Genomic DNA, 20,025 nt, shown 5'->3' on the forward strand with positions numbered 1-20,025 from the left:
CATGGAATGTACCCTATGGGAATACCACTGTTCTCAGTGTGCAAAAGTTTCTCTTTCTGATAGCCGCTCGGAAAACAACAGTTGATAATTTTTGCTGTGTTATTGCTATTACATTTTCAGAACTCGATGAGGAGCATTTTTTCATTTAGTGATACAGTGAAACCTGTGTATGTTGATCCCTTTATTTTCTTGAAACATCATTAAAAAGTGTTAAATTATATAATTCATAGTACAGCTCGAGTTCAATAATGAAAACTCTTAAGTATGGCCACCCCTTCTGTGTCCACATTTTCACTGAACGAAGGGGTGGCTTCTCGGAGAGGTTTCACTGTATAATAAAATGCTTGTAGTGATGTATCAAAATGTATATTTTTTTAGAACTGCTTTGCATGTTATTGTGGAATAATACTAACAGTGGTGTTGAAATATTTTTTCGGGGGGGGGGAGGCTACATTTAACACATGTGCAAATCTACGTGTATGCAGGCCCGCACCAAGCCTGATTGGCGCCATCGTGCAAATGTCTTTTGAGCGCCTTTATGCATTAATGTTCGAGAAAATTCTAGTTAACTCCTGGGGTGAGGATTTATAGACAAATGCAGTATTGAAAAAATACGTTTGGCATTTATTTGATGTATCAAAAGGAAAGTAATGTATATATATTTCATTTTGAACACAGTGTACGTTTTTACCTTTGAGCAGGAGTTAGTTATCTCTTCATCTCGAAGTTGTTTCGAGTAAGGGTGGATGTAAGGGAGGGGTGATCGGAATTGACTTTTGAATTATGGCTTTTTCTCTTGGAAACCTTGCATCGAGCTGTTGTTAAAAGAAAGATGGCCATTTTCAGTTAATCAAAACATTTCCCCCCAACAATTTAAAAAAAAAAAAAACGTCTTGGAATTTGATTGAAATAATTCTTGCTTACTTTAGTCTGATAAGTACTTTTTTGAAAAATGGGAAATGGCTAATATGCAGCCGTTACAAGAAAACGGAACTGTTACAAGAGGCATTGAATTTAATATCTAAAGCAAATATGTAGTCCTTCCAAAGTTTTTTTTTAATACACAAATAGTAAAAGAAATAAAGGGAGGGGGAGGGGAATTGAATAATTATGGTCAAGTCATTACTTTTCAGAACTAAAAAGTTAACCTAAATTATTGTCCGAAGTACATACTGTCCAACCACGGATTGCATGGAATTTTTATACGTCCAGATAAGAAGAATCTATGTGAATAAGGGGGAAAAGTAAAAATTTGATGCCCGTATTCCACTCATTTGAATGAGACTCTGCTTCTGCAAAAGCTGGCATCGATAAAAAATAATAGATTTGTCCATTTCCAGCTGTAAAACGGATGTTTGTCTTTCCATACAATCCGTGGCCAGACAGTAAATGTTACGCACATCTAAATAATATACATATGAGCAAACTATTTTTTATGTATGATAACATGAAGCAGAGGAATTACCACAAATTAAAAATCGCAAAAAGACGCCAAATTTTGCAAAGATCTGTTGTAAGTTATGGAGCTGTATAAGGAAAACTCCTTATGGGGCGTTCTCCCCATAGGTAGACGAATACCCTCCTATGTGTATTCCTAAGCATTGCACGACCTCTGCACAGTGGCGTAACTAAGGTGGGACGGAGGGGTTGGTCCGCCCCGAGCAGTATTTTGCTGGGGGGGGGTGGCAATTTCATGCTCTTGATGTGAAAAAAGTTCAACATTTGCTAATAGGGAAATCATGCTTCTGATCAATTACTGGAGGCAAAAAAAAAAACTTTTCGTTATAATATGAAATTAGCACTTGATTTTAAGAAAGTTACTCGAAAACTACCTTATTAAAAAAAAACTATTTTTTTGAGGAAAGTTACAACAAGAGTAAGAAATGAGAGGTCTGGGCAATTAATTGCTTATCTTTGGGGTAGCATTATCTGTTTCAGAAATTGCTTTAATTGGTCACTTATTACAAAACTTTTATTCAGACCAGAATTAATTTTATGTTTATCTTATAAAAGTACTTACTCACAACTCAAATAATAACTGCGACTAATCTTACTGCTTTATATCAGTAAAATTCCTATAAACAGCAAGTTTCAAACTGAGACATTCATTTAAGCAGAAGGTTTTTAATTAATAGTGAATTGATATCTAAGTAAACCTTTCACATTCACATGGAAAGTAATGATTTTCAATACACAACTTTTCCTTCTCATGAATCAGTATGGTTAATCGAACTTATAGGGCTCATTAATCTTATCACCCTGTATCAGTGAAAAAGAAAACCATCCAAATTTTGTAATATGGCAGTATTGGATCTAGGAAAGCGGCAATTTCCGAGTTTTTCAACATTAAGACAGGCACCCCAGCACGGATCCAAAAGGATGTCATTACCCCCTTTGAAAGGACCAAAGAAACCATAAAATTGCATACCTAGATCTTTAAATTAGGAAAATTTCCTGTGCAGAGCGCCGGCCTCTAAGCTCCTGCCTAGTGTCACCAAAAGGTTAAAATGCATTCTTAGGGCTAATTTAGAAATTTTTTCTGAATAGAGCATATTCTTTATTTTTCTTCGTAATTAAGTTCTTATTTTTCCTTTAAATACTTTTGACTGTTCCTCAACCAAAGGGCAGCAAATTGAGGAATTGTCCTGGGCGGCAGAAAATGTAGCTACGCCACTGCCTCTGCACAAGATTTGATAAACTGTATTTGTGTAAGGAACCCCCCTCCCTCCCATGGTTGTGCACCGTGGGGTGAAACTCCTCATGTAAATTCTCAAGTATCAAAGGACCTTTGTGACAAATTTGGCAAAAATCTGGCCTTAATTGTGGATTTGTATAAACTACATAGCACACACAATCACTAACATACATCATATTTTGTTTAGATATATAGATTTTACTTTTATTGTTTATTTAACTTTTTCCATGATTTAATTGAAAAATAATCAGTTTAAATTTTGAAAGAAACCAAAATTTAAAAGTTACCTGAAAAAATCCAGGTGCTCCTTTAAAAATCCAGTTGGGGTTTTTACAAATGCTAGTTTTACCAACCGCCTTGTCTGGTGGTCAAAGAAGTGACTATGGGTGGGAAGTTACTGGGGGGGGGGGCATGACGCAGTCTGGACCATAGAAATGTTCAGAAGTGTATCTTTACGGTTTTTTTGAGCAATCATGATTGCTTATTGCTTTCATTTGACTGTTTTGATGTCCTATGATTTTATTTTCCCACCAGCACCCTCTGCAGCATCACCGTCGACCGGCTCTTCACGATGCTGCTCCCCTAGCCAAAACCGTCTCCAGGTTTCATCCATATCCTACACACACGCACATACATACACAACTACATGCACACACAAATACCCACACACTCATGCCTGCACACAGACACCACACACAGACATACATACCCACACCCATACACTCATGCCTGCACACAGACATATACACACACGCATACATACACATATATACCCACATTCATGCCTGGACACAAACACACACCCCTACATACACACTCGTGATTGCGAAAAACATAATTTGAATTCAAGATGTCAAAATTCAAATTATTATTATTTTTTTGACTCTCGCTACTTGCAAGCACAAAAGGAAATGAATATAGAAACAACAAACACGAAGATAAATATTTTACCCTCAGCTAAAGTTGATTAGCAAAACCAGAGGTTTAATTGTGAAGGATGTGAGAGGAAACTATTTTAAACATTGAAATTTTAGTCAGATGAAAGATGTTTATGGTCATTTTTTATTCAATGATGGCAAGGAAAAAAAACCCCTTGAAGATACCCCCTCCTGTATATAAACAGAAAAATCAGATAAATATAGCTTAAAATGAACATGCGTAACATGCATTGAGATAGTTTTCCTTTCGTCCACCCACCTTTCACTATAGTTTGACGCTCGCAAGTAATGCCTATCCTTTTCCAATGTTGATGTAACTTTGGAAAGAAAGATATCGAACAAAATTTTTGAATTTAATATTCTTATTATGTAGCCAACTAATGAATAATAACTTTCTTTTCAACTCCTGTTGAATGCTCATCGAAAATATTTATCAGGAAATTAAAGAAAAAGTTGTAATTAACTTGTACACATTGTATTTATTTTTATCATTATCATTAAATGTAAAATTTATACCTGTGTGTGTTTTTTCCGTAAACTCAAATTTTTTTTAAAAGACCGCATAAACCAAAAACTAGGGATGCACTGAATACCGAACATTAAGTTAAAATTCTGTCCTTATCTTAAGCTGAATACTGAATATTTTGCCAAAATTTGTTGTTGTTTCAACATTTAGTACAATTGTTGATTAAAAATAGGAGTGGAACAGAGCTTCAGCCCAGCCAAATCATGAACTGATTCAGCACATAATAATTTGTCGTGAATATTTTTTTTACAATAACTAGTACACATAGTATTATGTCCCATAATAAGTTACGAACAATTCTGCCCTAGAATAAAACACAGTAAATTTAAAAGAATCCATTGCACTATAAGCGGTCCCATAATTGAGAATATGTACCTACTTGGAAGTTCCTATGAAAAAAGTGACTTTACAACATTTGATTGATAATTATTTAAAGATTTCTTCATTTGTTATGAAATGAAGCTATTACAATATTGCGTAAAACATTGTTTAAACACTTCTAGCTACTAATGAAAACAATGTCATTATTTTTATTACATAATAATCTAAGTAATATCACAAAGTATTTGTATGATAAACAATCACAATGGTACTTACTTGAAAAGGTTTCAGGTGTAACATTGAAAATCTAGTAAATCTTCTCATTGCCTCCATAAGCAAGAATAAAATTATAATATCTTCTTTTTGCCAGCAAGATAATTCTTATGACAGAATATACAGAAATGATCCTGCCGATAAGAATTACCCAACTAATTCGTATAGATGCTACGCTGCAGTTCCTAGCATGTTAAAAATCGCTTTTTTTTTCCAGTGCATGATGGTCCTTCATAAAAAAGAGGCTCATTCATTTCGCGCGATTATCAATGATTTACGTAGCTTTGTTCAATTTCGAAGTTACACTTTGAAATTCACTTTATCAAAATCATTACCGTAGACACAAAGATGGCTACCTTTTCCCTGATTTTAGAAGGTTTATTGTTACTATAGAAACGAAAGCATGTGACATCAATAGCCAATCATTGCACGTCGGACTTCGCTTTTCTGACTTGGAGTTGTGGACGATCCACAACCCATTCCCGACGAAGTCAGGCAGGTTTTGGAGGCGCGAAAACTGGTTTTCGAGCTCAAAATGACGTCAGATGTCCGAAAGCGGGAATCGTGTAAATCGGCACGTAGCTCTCAAGAACGCTGCGGTTAGTAACCGGTTAGTCCCTGGTAGACCGGTTGAGCTCGTCGAACGCAACCATAAAAAACACGTGGAATGGAATGTTTTACCTTTTTCTTTAGTATTGTTAATATTCGCAAGGTAGCGTATTCGAGCTCTGGAGTTGCGAATAAACTACATACCTTCTGTGACTTAAGAAACTACCGAAAGAGGTAAAATATTCCTTCCCAAGTTTTTCCACTGCAGTAAAACATAGGCTTCAGACAGTTTATGGTGCAATACAAATTCGAAGAATAAAGAAACCCTCCCTCCATAAACACGATAAAAAAATTACTGTTACAGTTTGATGAAACTGGGGGCAGTTTTCGTTTCAAAAAAGACGTGGTCATTTAGTACGACCTGTTGTCCGCTAGGAACAGCGCAGTTTTTCTCTTAATATTATCATCTATGTAGCGGCAACCAACGTGTTCACAAAATTTGAGCATGACCATCATGGCGGAAGAAAGTGATTTGAATCCAGCGGAAGAATCTAAAATTTTAGATAAAAGTAATGCAACAACTTTTGAAAACGGAATGGAAGACGAACCGAATTTTAGTGATCCAGAGGACTTTGTTGACGATGTGTCTGATGAAGGTGACATTTCTCTCAGTGCATCAAATTAAATGGCATTTGTTTTGAATTACGAGTGAAGTCGTGACACATTTTTAACCCTATTTACCAGATGATATTCTTGCCTTTTTTTAAGTTCAATAAAATGTGTAATTTCTATTCCCATTTTTGTGGGTCAGTCAAAGCGTATTGAATTCGTATTTCAAAAAAATCTAGGTAAAATTATGTAAACACGGTAAATCTATCTTTTCATCTACTATTATAGAAGGCTGTGGGATGACATATTTTGGTTCTATGTGTTTGAAGAATAAATTGAATGTTGTGTTGTATATGAATAAATGCGCATTATTTTGTACAATTTTTGAATCTGCTCACACAAAACCGCGTAGTCTGATGATCCTGGTAAAATTTTGTGCAGTAACATCTGTATTCAAGAATTAAGCTGAACATGTCTAAGTAATTGCTGTTCATCCTCAATTGCATTCTAAAAGCAAATGAACTTGAAATTAAATATATTAGGGTGTTTCGTTGAAAATCTTGTTTTTGTAAACAATCGTAACGAAGTGTAAATAAACAAGTGTATGCTTGCAAGCTTTAATTTGGTAAAAGCTGAATAAATCTGTTTCAAAAATACTTTCTCGTACATTTAGCTACAGCTCTGCATTATTAGTTTATTAATACACATGTATCTGTCGACAATATAGTTTTTAAACATATTTCTTGTAAGAATCCTGTCATTTTGTCCTGGCATATTTATTTAACTCTCACAAATCTAATCTGAAACTCTTTTGGCCTCAGAACTTATCTTGGAATATCTTGAAAGCTGGAGGTTTTTTCTTTCTACTGATGTCTTGCTTTTATAGGAATTGGTTGAGCTTAAAAGTGATAAACTGTTTTTACAATGAAATTATGTGAAAGGTCTTAATTTTAAAATATAAAATGTTAACATTAATTTATGATTTATCTGAAGTGGTACCTAGTTTATATATTTTATTGTTCTTCTATCATTCAGAGCTGAATCCTTAGCTGAACTTAGTGAATATTCAAATTCTGGACCATAACCGAAATTTTGATAAGTTTCGACAATAAAGTTTAATTTTAAAATGGAAGATATAATAGAACATTTTTACAACTTGTGTAATGTGTACTTCGAGATATTTATTTACGTTTAGTGCTCATTAAGTATTTTAACAACAACTTTTTCAACTCACATTTAATAGTTGGATGCGTAATTTTGCTCTCGGTATAAAGTATGAATTGTCCAAATAGCCAGAACATTACTCTTTCGTTCTTATTTTCTACACCATTTCTTTTAAACCATTTTTTACATTTTTTATACTTTAGGGCATTTGATGAAAAGGGGAGGGGGGAGGTTGGGGAAGTGATCAAGAACAAACCACACTAAATGCCGATATGAGCATATAAGGCCTCAAAATACAGATTTTTATATCTATTTTTCAAAAATTTTCTTTTGAAACGAGCTGATGTGTGCATCAGATGACTTCCTTTTACTCCAATTTGATGTCATTTGCCCATTATTGGCAGTTTTAATGTGATTCAATAGTTTACTCTCTAAATATCACCAACAGTGACCAAATCAAAACCAGATTTTAAAAAAAAATCGCCAAGTTGGTGACAAAACTTGCCGACCAAAAGACTGCCGATATATTGCTAAGTGTCCGCCAAATTATAACACCACTTGAGTTTACATTGAAATTAACAATGATTTCCAAAAAGGGGCAAAAGACCCCCTTAGAAACATCCAAATGCAACCAAAAGGGAAGGTGCACAACTAAGGCCCCACTAGGAGTCTACATACCAAATTTAAACTTTCTAGGACATATCGTTTTTGAGTTATGCAAGATACATACAGACGTCACGAAAAAACTTGTTGTAATTAACTCTGGGATCGTCAAAATGGATATTTTGGGTGTCTGTGCGTCCTTAGGCATATATCCACATGTTGTCGAGTCGAAAGAAAAACCCAACATTCATTCAGGGTGAGCAAAATAGAAATTAAGGCCGATTTTTGAGTGAAATTTTTTTTGCGAATACAATACTTCCTTTTTTGTAAAAGGAAGTAAAAAGGAAATTTCCTTGAAAAAAAATTATTTTTCATGTTCTGTTTTTAGTTTTTTAATGACCCAGAAAAGTATGTTAGCAATAAAATTTTGTTTTAAATTTTGTAATTTATGCTAAAATAATTTTTATTTTTCACAGAATTGTTGGGCGATTTATTGAAAAACAAGCCTCAGGAAACTGATGGAGTCGAATCTGTCATAATTGTTGATGGTGTCCCAAAAGTTGGACCAGAACGAGTGGAAAAACTTAAAAATGTGCTCCATAAGCTTTATTCTAATTTTGGGAAAATTGTAACTGTTGATTATCCTTTGGATGAAAATGGAATTACTAAAGGGTATATTATTTTATTATTGTTCTATTCCAGTGCTATTTTATTATGTTACACTAGCTACATTGCCTGGCTTTGCGCGATCTACCTTGAAAATAAAAACTGTATCAAGTGACTTATATTCAACAATCAGGCTTGAATAAAAGAAAAAAAAAATCATACAAAATTTCCCTTGCAAAAAATGACGAGAGATATTAAAATACTTTTAAGAAATTATTATGAGAAAGATGGATTTAAAAAGCGTAAGCATGGAAAACATGAAATAAAACAAATTTTAGCAATTAAAATGAGAAAGGTAAAAAAGCGTAACAGTGGAAGGGCAAAAATAAAATAGTTAACTTGAATGGAGATGAGATTTTTCAAACTTGATTTAAAAAGTCTTGTAACTTTTTTCCTTGGGAGATAGAAGTTTAGTTTTTCGACCATAGGTGGAGATACATCTGGAGTAAAAATGTTGCTTTTTCCTGTGGTATCAAAAAGAAAACTGTGGGACAATTCGTTCACTTTTTATCAATACATTTAATGAAAAAAGTAGTGCTTAAATTTCAGCTAAGACTAAAAAATTTCAAGCTAAAAATGCAAATTACTTTCGCCGTAATTAAGTTATAACATTAAAATAATTTGCGTAGAACGCGGTCGCTTTCCAATGATATACAATATTAATATGTGCAGGTAATTTTTCATCCCCATATTCGGTAATTAATGTGGAAATTGGGCCTAAATTAGAATTTTAAAAAAAAACTAATCATCGATTTTTTTCAAACCAGGCTGCAAACCTTTTCCTTTTCCGGAGTTAAAGAACAAACTGAAAATTTCATGGAAATTGGACGGGTAGTTCTCGAGTTTTGAGTGTTTAAACACACAGATGCTGTTTGGAGACTTTAATGTAGATATAAGTATTTTATATTAAACATTAAGTATTTACTGATATCTTTGCCTGCATTGATCAAGGCTTAGTTTCGATAGGTGCTCATTGGAGCTGAGCTCCTCTACTTTTCAATTTTATGCAATTTTAAATGTATTTTAGAAAAAAAAATTGGGTATATTTCCCCATGAAAATAAGTTGTGGGGACTATGGAGCTCTTGTTTTCTTTTGGCTGAAGAATCCCTGTTCGAGATATGTTTTAAATATTGGTAAAACTGGTTGTGAGAATTTTGGGTTGACAGTACCAGTGATTGAGAATATAATCATTGTCTCAGGAGTATACTTATTATCAAACATTGCCTGTATGTTCATAAAAATTCTACTAAAGTGAGAATTGTACAAAGGAGTTAAAGGTACATATGCAAATTATGCTATGAGTTAAAATTAGCAAACATTTTAAAGCAAACCAAAATAACCTTGTGGGAAATGGGAAAATGATTCACTTCATAATACATGTTGTGTAAGACTGAGGGAAAAATCAGTAGTATTCCATGTCGAGTTGATGTCAAAACCAGTGTCTCCACATATAAAGGTCAAGATTCAGAAAATTTCTAAGTGAGCAGTGGCCACTAGACACAAAAAACTTGGTAGCCACCACTGTTGCCGAGTGTTGAAGTACTACTTTCACGAAAAAACAAATAGAACTTTACAGAATTACATTTTTAAAGCTATAAACATGTTTTTTCGCCCAAAAATAAATAGATAAATAAATGTAAATCAATGAAAAGTCGGTAAAAAATTGCATTTTAGATGAAATTTGCAAAAAATATAACTTTGCTGATAAAATTGCACTTTTCTTGAAAATAACTAATTTTTTTAAAAAACCTACTTTCTGGCCCTTTTTATGTTATTTTCAGTATTTTGCACTGAGATTGGATCCAATTCTGTTTTTGGAAACCTAAGCAATTAAATAGTCTTGTCTGCTTCCACCTTGCAAATGATCAAACACAGCGAATGCACTAAAATTTAAGATTTAGGTTTTTGAATTTGTAGCATAAAAATAATTATAAAATGTAAAATCCTCATTAAACATCAATTTAATGTAACTGTTAGAGCTTTTAGCGCATTAGCATCCAATGCAATAAGGATAAGATGAAACTTTAAATACAAAATTTTTCATTTCTTGAGAAAACTGTTTTGAATAATAAAAAATAAATAAAATGCCTTACAGCACATTTTATGTTTTAACATTTATGTTTAAACATTTTATGTTGTTTTTATTAGTTTGCATTTGAATAAACATCAAATTCTGCTTTGTTTTTGCAAACTTAAGCACTTAAGTACTTTGCCTACTTCCATCTTGTGAGTGACCAAACATGGCGTCTATGTTTCTCACGAACTGAAAAGTATTGCCGTTCTGGTCAAAAAACCATCTTCCTTGATGTGTTTTTCTCAGGCATATGCTTCCAAAGCGATTTATTTTCTTCCACTCTCTTAGTTTGCATAATACCTGTTCATCCCAAGATTTTTTTTCTTAGGAACAACAGGGAGGAAAATAGCTACTGAAGACGCTTTTTTAGGTTGCCACTTTTTAAAACTAGGTCACCACGTGGCGAGTGGCGACCGTGAATCTTAACCTTTATCCATATAGAAATTCCACAAGTAGAGACTATTTTAGCAAGGAGGTATGACGTCAATCTGATGTGGAATAGGAATGCTACCCTGTTTTTTTTTTCCTTGAGAATAGGGTCCTTAGATTAACAAATTCAGCTCTCTAATATTAGTACTGAAATCTTCTGTATATTTTTGTAGAGATTTAAATAATAACACATGAAAAAAAATAATGAGAAAAAAAAGTTTGCAGTATCATAAGACAGACAAATGAAATAGTTGATTCAAAATCAAGAAAGTTTCTAAATATTCTTCATCTGTTTGGCTTTAACAATTAAACAGGCATTAGAACTATCACTGAAATATGAATGCTGATCTGTTAATTGAAATATTGTGACAATTTTCTACTTTTTCTTCATTTGAATTCATTACTTTCTAAAAATCACTAGTTTTGATAATTTCATTATAACGCGTTTTCAGGTACGTCTTCTTTGAATTTGCCTCTCCAGAAAATGCTATTGAAGCTGTGAAATCAACAAATGGGTACAAGTTAGACAAGCATCATGTGTTTGAAGTAAATCTTTTTACAGATTTTGAGAAGTAATCATATTTTTCTTTCTTTCTGAAGCATGTCTTGTATTTGTGTTTTACAGTTTGTTTATCATGAATGTGATAGAAATGTTTTTGCCAGAGTTGCTATATTGTCCACTTTTTTGAAAAATGTCCAAAGCAGACTTGCTAACTTTTATGGATCATCTGTAAAATTTATGGATGTCCCTTAAACTTTATGGGCTTACCCATAGACCCCTGATTTTTATGGTTTTTAGTTACGATTTGCTTTAAAACCGTGTTTTCAATCATGTTATAGATATTTGTTCAAAAGAATCTTTGAAACAGAAAATTTATTTGATTTGCTTGAAAAGAAACCAAATAAAGGTTCTGTTCCCCCAAGCTATCTCCTAAATGTAACTGGCTGTTTTGCCTCTTCTTTTCTTCAGAGCATTTATGCGGCTACGGTGTTGCCAGATTGCGTCAAAATCGCCCACTAGGTAATTTCCCCCCCCCCTTGCTGGTGGCTGTTTCGTTTCAATCCGCTTGCTCTCTGGAAAAATCTGGCAATCCTAGCCACTAGCAGCTTTATTTCTGTAGGCTCATTGGTCTACTCTAGGACGGTTTTCGATCCATGGGTAAAGAACGAGGCGGTGCAGAACGAGTTTTGAAACACAACGTGTGTCTGTTTCGAATCTCGTTGTACAAATGGAGTGGGTTCAAAGGGAAGAATAGTTATTTTCAAATGGACAAAAAGTCTTATACTGCTGAATTTCCATGTATGAAAAGTCGAAAAAGAAATTGGGAGAATATGTATATTGCAAGATTTGTGTGAGTGATTTTATGATTTCTCACGGCAGTCGAAACAATGTAGATCGCCATGTGACAAGAGGGCTCCATTTGAAAAATGTAGAAGTGGCCGAGAAGAGAGTTTAATGAATTTAAAAAAAAAAAATTATTAAATTCAGCTGCATTTTCTGCATATGCTGAAGTTGCTGATTATGAAAATATTTTTAAAATATGAAAGCATCTTTTTATCTTGTAAATTACAAATAGTAGTATACCTTGTAAATAAATATATTTTTTAAAATTTGAAGTATCATGTAACACTAGCATTTGTTTTTTGAAATTTTGCTAAATATAGTAAATTGATGTGTGATTTCAATATTTGCTGCATTATTAATTGGACTTGAGCTTGTAACAAATTTTTACTCCAAACTTTGACTTTTGAGAGGTTGAAAAAGTAAATATCTTTCAAGAAAGTGAAACTGTTTAAGTTATTATAATATACTTCTAAAAGGCTTATAATATTGGCTTAATTAAATACTATTGGCAAAATTATATGAATATTCATTTTTATATTTAATTAGATTTTGTATATTTTCCATAAACTAAAAGTGAATTTACTATTTAAAGTGCAGTAATTAGCTTTATTTTAAATTTGCAATTACATAATAAATTTTATATTCATATATTAGCATTGTGCATGCATAATCTAATGTTTTTCCATCAATTTGTCTCGGTTTTATTAAATGCTCGCAAAAAGTTTTACTGATGCCAGTTTTGAAAAGTTAGCAAGTCTGCCAGAGCAGCAGAAAAGTTGTCCGAAATGAAAGTCCCTCCGATTACCATATGTTGATACGTACAATTACTGTCCTCCCTGCTTAAACGAATACCGTCGGTTCGAAGATATATTATTGATTAAGCGGAGAAATTTTCTATACCATTCCATATTGACTACATTTTTTCTTAAAACTAATAATAATAAATAGCTAGTATATAACAAAGGTAATTAATATATTAGTAAAATACTTTAGAAAAAAGCTAAGTTAATAAAAAAATAATACAATTAAGTACAAAATATACATGAAAACTATAAAAAAAGAAACTTACAACCATAGCTAGATAATATAGACGCACGCCATGGATGCAAGACCTTCCGTCTCAGGACGGATTTCCGTCTTGGACAAAATTTTCGAGACGGAGGTCAGGACGGAAAGAAATTCGATGACTTTCCTTCAGCTTTTACTCAAAAAAGAAAAATGGTGTTTGAAAAATATGCTTTATGCTGCGCCGTTCCATAACCACAAAATTGCATCGACATTCTTTCGATTTTCGGACATAGACTTGTTTTTTTTGCAACGTGCTTTTGTAGGAGTGGCTATTAGACTCGCGCTGTTTAACTTTTTTTAGGTTGCTCTGTTATTTCTAACTCACTGCTTTCGATTTTTCAATTTTATTTTTATATGATAGAGTAACATGTATGAACATCATAGGTGAAAAAATTTTTGCGATACGATAAGTAGTTTTTTTTTAATTAATTTTTAAAGTTCAAGCGCTTGTGACGTCAAATGGCATAGGAAGTGACGTCATGCGCTCTTCCGATAGGGGAGAAGCCGAAGGTCACGCATTCGACTTCGAAGACGAAACGTAAAAGGCTTATCTTCTCGATTTTAACAACTCGCATTTCTAGAACATTAAACCTCTCATCCTCTGGGAAATATTCGAATATCATCATTGATGTTACATGAGGAAGATCATTTAGATTGTGCTTTAACGAATCCGGTCTCCATAGTTGTTCAAAAGGATTATTGAATTTCTAAAAAATAAAAATATCAGCGCGCTCAAAATGTCCCTAGCGAAAACAAGGGATCTTCGGCGGAAGGCTGCCCATTCGCGCCCTGTACGTAGGCTCGTGACGTTTCAGAAAAGCGCACTTTTGCGCGTGGATTTTTAAAAATTCATTAAAAATCAACCACGTGTTTTAAAATTCGGCGATGGTGATTTTTTTAGTTTTGAGGGTCAATTAACAATATCCAATAGCCAAAATATGAATATTTAATAGGTTGCAACTTCCCTCTTCTCCCTGATTTATCGAATTTAACGTCTCTATTTGAAAATATAGCCTTTTCTCTTTCTATTTTCGATCATCCTTTCGGATTTTTTTTTTTTGCAAAAAATGTCTTATAGTTGGATTTGAATCACCGATTGAAAGTGATTGCTGACGGGATGAAATGTTAACGCCACAGCAAAAGGCGTCCACATACCAGGCAAAATGGGAACTATCATGGACTTTAAAGATTTTAATAAAAAGTGGGAATTTCAAGCTGGTTTGAAACTCTGATGGGCAACTGTTCCTGCATTTTTGACATGTTTCTGGTAAAATATTCTAAGACTTGAGGAATCACTGAATTCCAATTTCTTTCAATCTAACATTCGCTAAAATGGAAATATGGGGCAGAGGGGGGGAGAGAAAAGGAAATGAGAAAAATAACGGCAGCACGATTTTGCGAAAAAACGCTGTTCCTGCAAAGAGGGTTAGTCCACAAATTAACCCATTATGCTGAGGTCAAAAAAGTTTGTCATTTGGACAATGTAAGAGGGGGAGGAGGTGGGGCTACTCAAAGGCTTCATAATAAAATATCGAAAAACTGAATTGAAAGTCATTTTTGAAGCTAGGAATGGTTCGGGAGTTTCCCTCTGCTAAAAGTCAAAAATGTTTCGGCTGTCTTTAATGATGTAAAAGTGGGAGATTTAAAAAAAAAATCGTAAACTGGATTCTTAAAAACACTAATTTAGGCAATCTTTGGTGAATTGATGAGAGATGGTTTTGGTGCTCTAACCTGAAAATGTTTTGTAGTTGATGTATAAAAAACTATTTGAGGCTATAACTTAAATTTCTTAATAGAAAGGGAATTTGGGACCCTCTCCCGAAAAGTGTTTGTAATTGAAGTCTTAAAACTTTTAGGCTGTCTTTGGCAATGTCAAGAGGGGGGTTAAGCGCCATCCTTCAGGGCCCGAATGATTGGGGGGGAGTGGGCTCTCTTTAGGCGAAACTCCGAATTTGGAGTCGTAAAAGCGAACCTTTAGATCATCTAGGGGTTCGGGGTCCCCCTTGAAAAAAATTCAAAGCTGAAGCATTCAGAACTCAGCTTTAGATTATCTTTGAGGGACTTAAGAAGGAATTCAAAGACTTTCTCTCAATAAGTTTTAGATGTTAAATTCTTAAAACTTCGGTGATGAAAAGGGGGAACCGCAAGTTTAAGTCAAATTTAGTGAACTTAGAGGAAGTAGTTCGGGGGGAGGGGTTGGCTCTCTCCCCCGAAAATTTTTCCATGCTGAAGTATTGGAAGGCTATTTTGGCGTTATTTGAGTGAGTTAAGAGTTGGGCAATTCGGGAGTCTTTCTCGGAACATTTTCGAAATTGAAGTATTAAAACTTTGGGTTGTCTTTGGTGATGTGAGGAGGGGAGTTGCTCTTACAATAGAAAAATAAATCTCAAACACAAACTTGCACTGCCCTTAATAAACACAAAGAGAGGGGGAGCGCGGGTATTCCGCCGCCTAACCCGAAATATTTCCGTTTCTGAAATTTTAATAGCTATGTTTTGGACTATCTTTAGATGACTTAAGGGGGAAGGGAGTAGGAAGCTTCTTTCAAAAAGTTTCCGAAATTATGGTATTAAAACTTTTAGGCGGTCATAAGTCATGTTTATAGGTAAGGAGGGTACTGTTCCTAGAAAATTTTTTTTAGAAACTAAAGCCTTAAAACTCAAATTTAGGATATTTGTGGTGAATTCAGAAAAAGAGGTTCGGAAGTTCTCTTCCAAAAATTTTTTGACGCTGAAATATTTAAAACGCCACTTTAGACTATATTTGAGTGCCTTAAGAGGGATGTGATTTGGGGGCCCTACCTGGAGTGAGGATTCAGTCCCCCTTTTGCTTTTCTATTTAATGAATATTGGAAACTGTACCTCGTTTAAAAAATGTATCTACTTCACTGAAGAGATTTTTTTATGGCTATTTTCACCTCCTGCTATTTTATAAAAGAATTCGTTTTCAAATGAAGACTGTGTAGTTTTTTTTAATTAGTCACGCATACCCTTCCCCACCTTTCCTTCTTTTCTGGTTTTGTTGGCGCTACCTTGGGCAGACTTTCCGATCATAACTGAATTATGTTGCAAAAGTGAAAATCTTATGTCCCAAGCAATTTTATTGCTGCAATAAAAATGTTTACGATCGGCAAAAAACTAATGGCGGGTTGCCCCCGAACGCTTTTACCCCTAACATTATCCAACATCGTCTAAAATTGCGTTTTTGGAACTTTAATTTCGACACATTGCCGAAGGAGACCTCCTGAACTCCATTCCTTCGATAATGCATTCAAAAAGCATATAAACGTTGTGAAAGGTGGAGTACAATTTCGTTTTTAAAGCTTTAATTTCGGGGAGAGTCCAGAGCGCCTCCCCCTTTCTCTAATGTTTTTGAAGGTCGCCCAATATTGTGATTTTGGGACCATCAGCTTGAAAAAATTGATGTAGGAGTCCCTGAACCCCTCCTTTCCCTGAACTTTACCAAAATAGCCTACCATTGCGTTTTTTGGACTTCAATTTAAAAAAAATTCTGGGGGAGGACCAGGGTTGGCCGGATTGGACCCAATTGGGTTGGACCCAATGGGTTTTTTTTTGAAAAAACCCATTTAAAAAAACCCATTATTTAGCCCACTTTTGGGTTTTTTTTAATTTTCTGAGAAGTTTTTTAAAAAATTAATATAAATACTTTTACAATTTAAACTTCTTTTTTATTTGTTCTGCACCACAAACAATGGACATAAAAAATGAATTTTGAACTTTAATAGTATTTAACTCTTAATGGCATTAAAAAAATAATTCAAAGATTAAAAAATATATATTTAACTTTTTCTTTAACTGGTCAATAAATAACTCAAATTATCTTGACTAAGTCCTGTCACTTCTGATTTTCTCAATAGTTGTATATTGTACAGAGGAAACTACTCTAGCAAAAAGGCTTTCATGTGGATTATTTTCGGAAACCCAACGTGTCACAAATCTCGAATAAACTAGGTATATTTTTTAGAAATTAACAGGTTTTACAAACAGTCGGACAGAAAACGGAATAGGATGTACAGTATTTTCATTATCTTATGAAAAAGTTTAATATTTCTTACTCTGTGCACAGAAATAGAAAAACAGGCAAAATAAAATTCAAAGAAATGTCTTGATTAAGCTGGAATTCAGTAAATAGGGATTTAAACTACTTGAGCTTCTACAGTAGTTTTGCATAACAAAATAAAATACAATAAAGTAAAATGCAAAAAAAAAAAATTAAATAAATAAAAAATGTAGTAATTAAAAATGAACAATAAAGTTTATCACTCCAGAAGTAACTCTGCCTTACAGGGTTCGTACGGGTCATGGAAATCCTGGAAAGTCATGGGAAAAAAATAACGAATTTCAGACCTGGAAAAGTCATGGAAAATTGAGATTTTCACTGAAAGTCGTGGAAATTAATTTCAAGTCATGGAAAAATGTCCTTTACAAAGAGAAAGTAACAGTAATTGAAGGAGCATTAGAAATCTTGAGTGATTTAACAGTATAGCACATAAAAGCTATTAAAAGTGGAAAATTGAACGATCCGAAAGTCAAATCTGAATTTTGAAATCTCATTGCATCCACTTCTGTCGCAGCCGCTTGCCTTTTTTTGCGATGTGATTTTACTGCTTGGACATCACTTATTTTGAATTTACTTTTATTTTCAACACTTCTTATGTTTCATATTCTGTAGTAGCGAAATTTACGTTCTTAGTTTTGTCCCGCCCACTCAAAAAAAGCAATTCAATTGCATCCGAGTTCGATTCCATCACTCGTAGGAACTTTATTATTACATTTATCGTAGTTTATCTTAATTTGTTGAAGGTTTTAGAAAATAAAGATCTTTAGTCAGGCGATGAATACAGAAAAAGAGGAATTCTAATACTCTAAAACAGTAGTGCCCAACATACGACCTGGAAAACTAATCATGCAACCCACTGCTACGTTCAGTGTCGGGAATTAAATGTGTTCTGGAATTTCTGAACCTATTAATTTATATGCATTTGAAAATGTACAAAAAAGTGAACAAAACAAGTACACTTTTGAATCAGAAGATTGATTCATTACTAAATGGTTTTTTTTTTCAAAAACAGCTCTGGTTTAGAAACAGAAAACTAAACTATGTGGCTTTACTTTAAAGAACCAAAATACTGTCAAGTTACGTGGATGATAATGCACTGTTGACACTAAAAGGCAACTTTTGAAGCAAATTTATTGAAACTTAGTGATGACTCATTCAACCTTTGCCCCATTCAATATCATTCTGCCTGTTTATAAAAAAAAGAAAAAAAAAATTAAGCATCATCATATTCGTTTCACTGCATTTTTACTTTACTTAAATTTATGGTGAAGACAAATAAGAATAGTTTAGTTTTTTAAGTGTTCACTTATATTTTTTCCATTATGAGTAAATGCTTCAATCAGGCTATAGCATTCCATGTAAACGTTTTGCTAATGCTCATTTCCAAAAATTAGTAAGTTTGAGAGAAAATAGTGCTATTCTCTTCCTGTAATGAGGTCATGAAAAAGTCATGGAATTTTTTTATCCAAATAGAGTATGAACCCTGGCCTTAACTGTTGGTAATCATGGAAACTAAAAAATCTAAAACTTCACCATTCTTAAGTTTCGTCGTCTTTTATACTTTTCTTCAGAAATCGCTGAATTTTAACTAGTTTTCTAGCTTTTTTTACCCCAAGAAAACTTTTGCACTTCGTCCATATGCTTACGCTACAATATGCTACAAATACCCCACATTTTCTTTAAAAAAAGACAAAAAAAAAAACACATTACTTTCAAAAAACCCAGCTTTAGTTGGGTTTTTTTGGGTTTTATTTAAAAAAACCCAAAAAACCCTGGGTCCATGGGCTTTTTTAAAAAACCCCGGGTTTTTGCCAACCCTGGGGAGGACCCAAAGACCCCCCATTATTGGCAGTTTTTAGGTTTTGGAATTACGATATCAAAATGCTTAAATATTACAATTTAAACTAAGTTTATGTTAGAAAAGTCAAAAGCTTAAAATTCAAATCAGATTCCAAAACTGGCATATTTAAAATCTTTAACATTTATACACATAAATTTTTCTTTAAGCACAATTGCTTGGGGGGGGGGAGCTGAAAATATTTTCCGTCTTGAACACATCACCAAACTTGCACCCATGCCCACGCCCTGGGCAGATACATATGCTGCTGTGCAGATACATTTGCTGTAGATATGTGCATTGGCTGAAAATTATTAAGAATGATCCATAATTAACACTTATTATCCTCAAAATTTGGCGATAATTTCACCAATATATGTTTGAAAGCAAAAGGCATTTTCTTACTAAAACTTTTATTTACCCACTGCGTGTTAATTTTTCGCTCCTGCAGATAGTTTTGAGCTATGCGCGCAGCAGGGCTAGAAAAATCTTTAAAATGTTACATGCTCTGCCAGGCATGGTTTTCTAAAAAATATATGCCCAAATAAATTTTTACATGCTCAGATTTTTTTCTTGTATAGTAATAAAAATATTTGCATTCATCGTATTGCATTATCAGACAAAAAATTAATTCAACAGCTATATATCTGAATCAAGAACTATTTCAATATAAAATATAAAAAAAAAAGCTTAGATAAATAACATAAGTCATTAAAATTACCAATACTAAATTAAAAAATTATAATAATTACATGCCCAGCCGGGCATGTAAAGGTAAAAGATTCATGACCGATTGAGATTCTTACATGGCCTGGGCATGTCGGGCAGTATAATTTTCGAGCTCTGG

At 33.6% G+C, this 20,025-nt stretch overlaps 1 protein-coding gene across 1 annotated transcript in view; it reads left to right on the top strand.

Moving 5' to 3' along the window:
• The first annotated feature begins 5,782 nt into the window (after window positions 1-5,782).
• Window positions 5,783-20,025, top strand: part of LOC129226438 (eukaryotic translation initiation factor 3 subunit B-like) — a 39,068-nt gene continuing 24,825 nt past the window's right edge. The window contains exons 1-3 of the mRNA XM_054861040.1: window positions 5,783-5,958; window positions 8,155-8,350; window positions 11,301-11,420. Of these exons, the coding sequence (XP_054717015.1) occupies window positions 5,808-5,958; window positions 8,155-8,350; window positions 11,301-11,420 (467 nt within the window). The 5' untranslated portion in view covers window positions 5,783-5,807. The remainder of the gene's footprint in view (window positions 5,959-8,154; window positions 8,351-11,300; window positions 11,421-20,025) is intronic.

Source organism: Uloborus diversus, chromosome 7, assembly GCF_026930045.1.
Source record: "Uloborus diversus isolate 005 chromosome 7, Udiv.v.3.1, whole genome shotgun sequence".
In the NCBI taxonomy this organism is placed as follows: Eukaryota; Metazoa; Arthropoda; class Arachnida; order Araneae; family Uloboridae; genus Uloborus; species Uloborus diversus.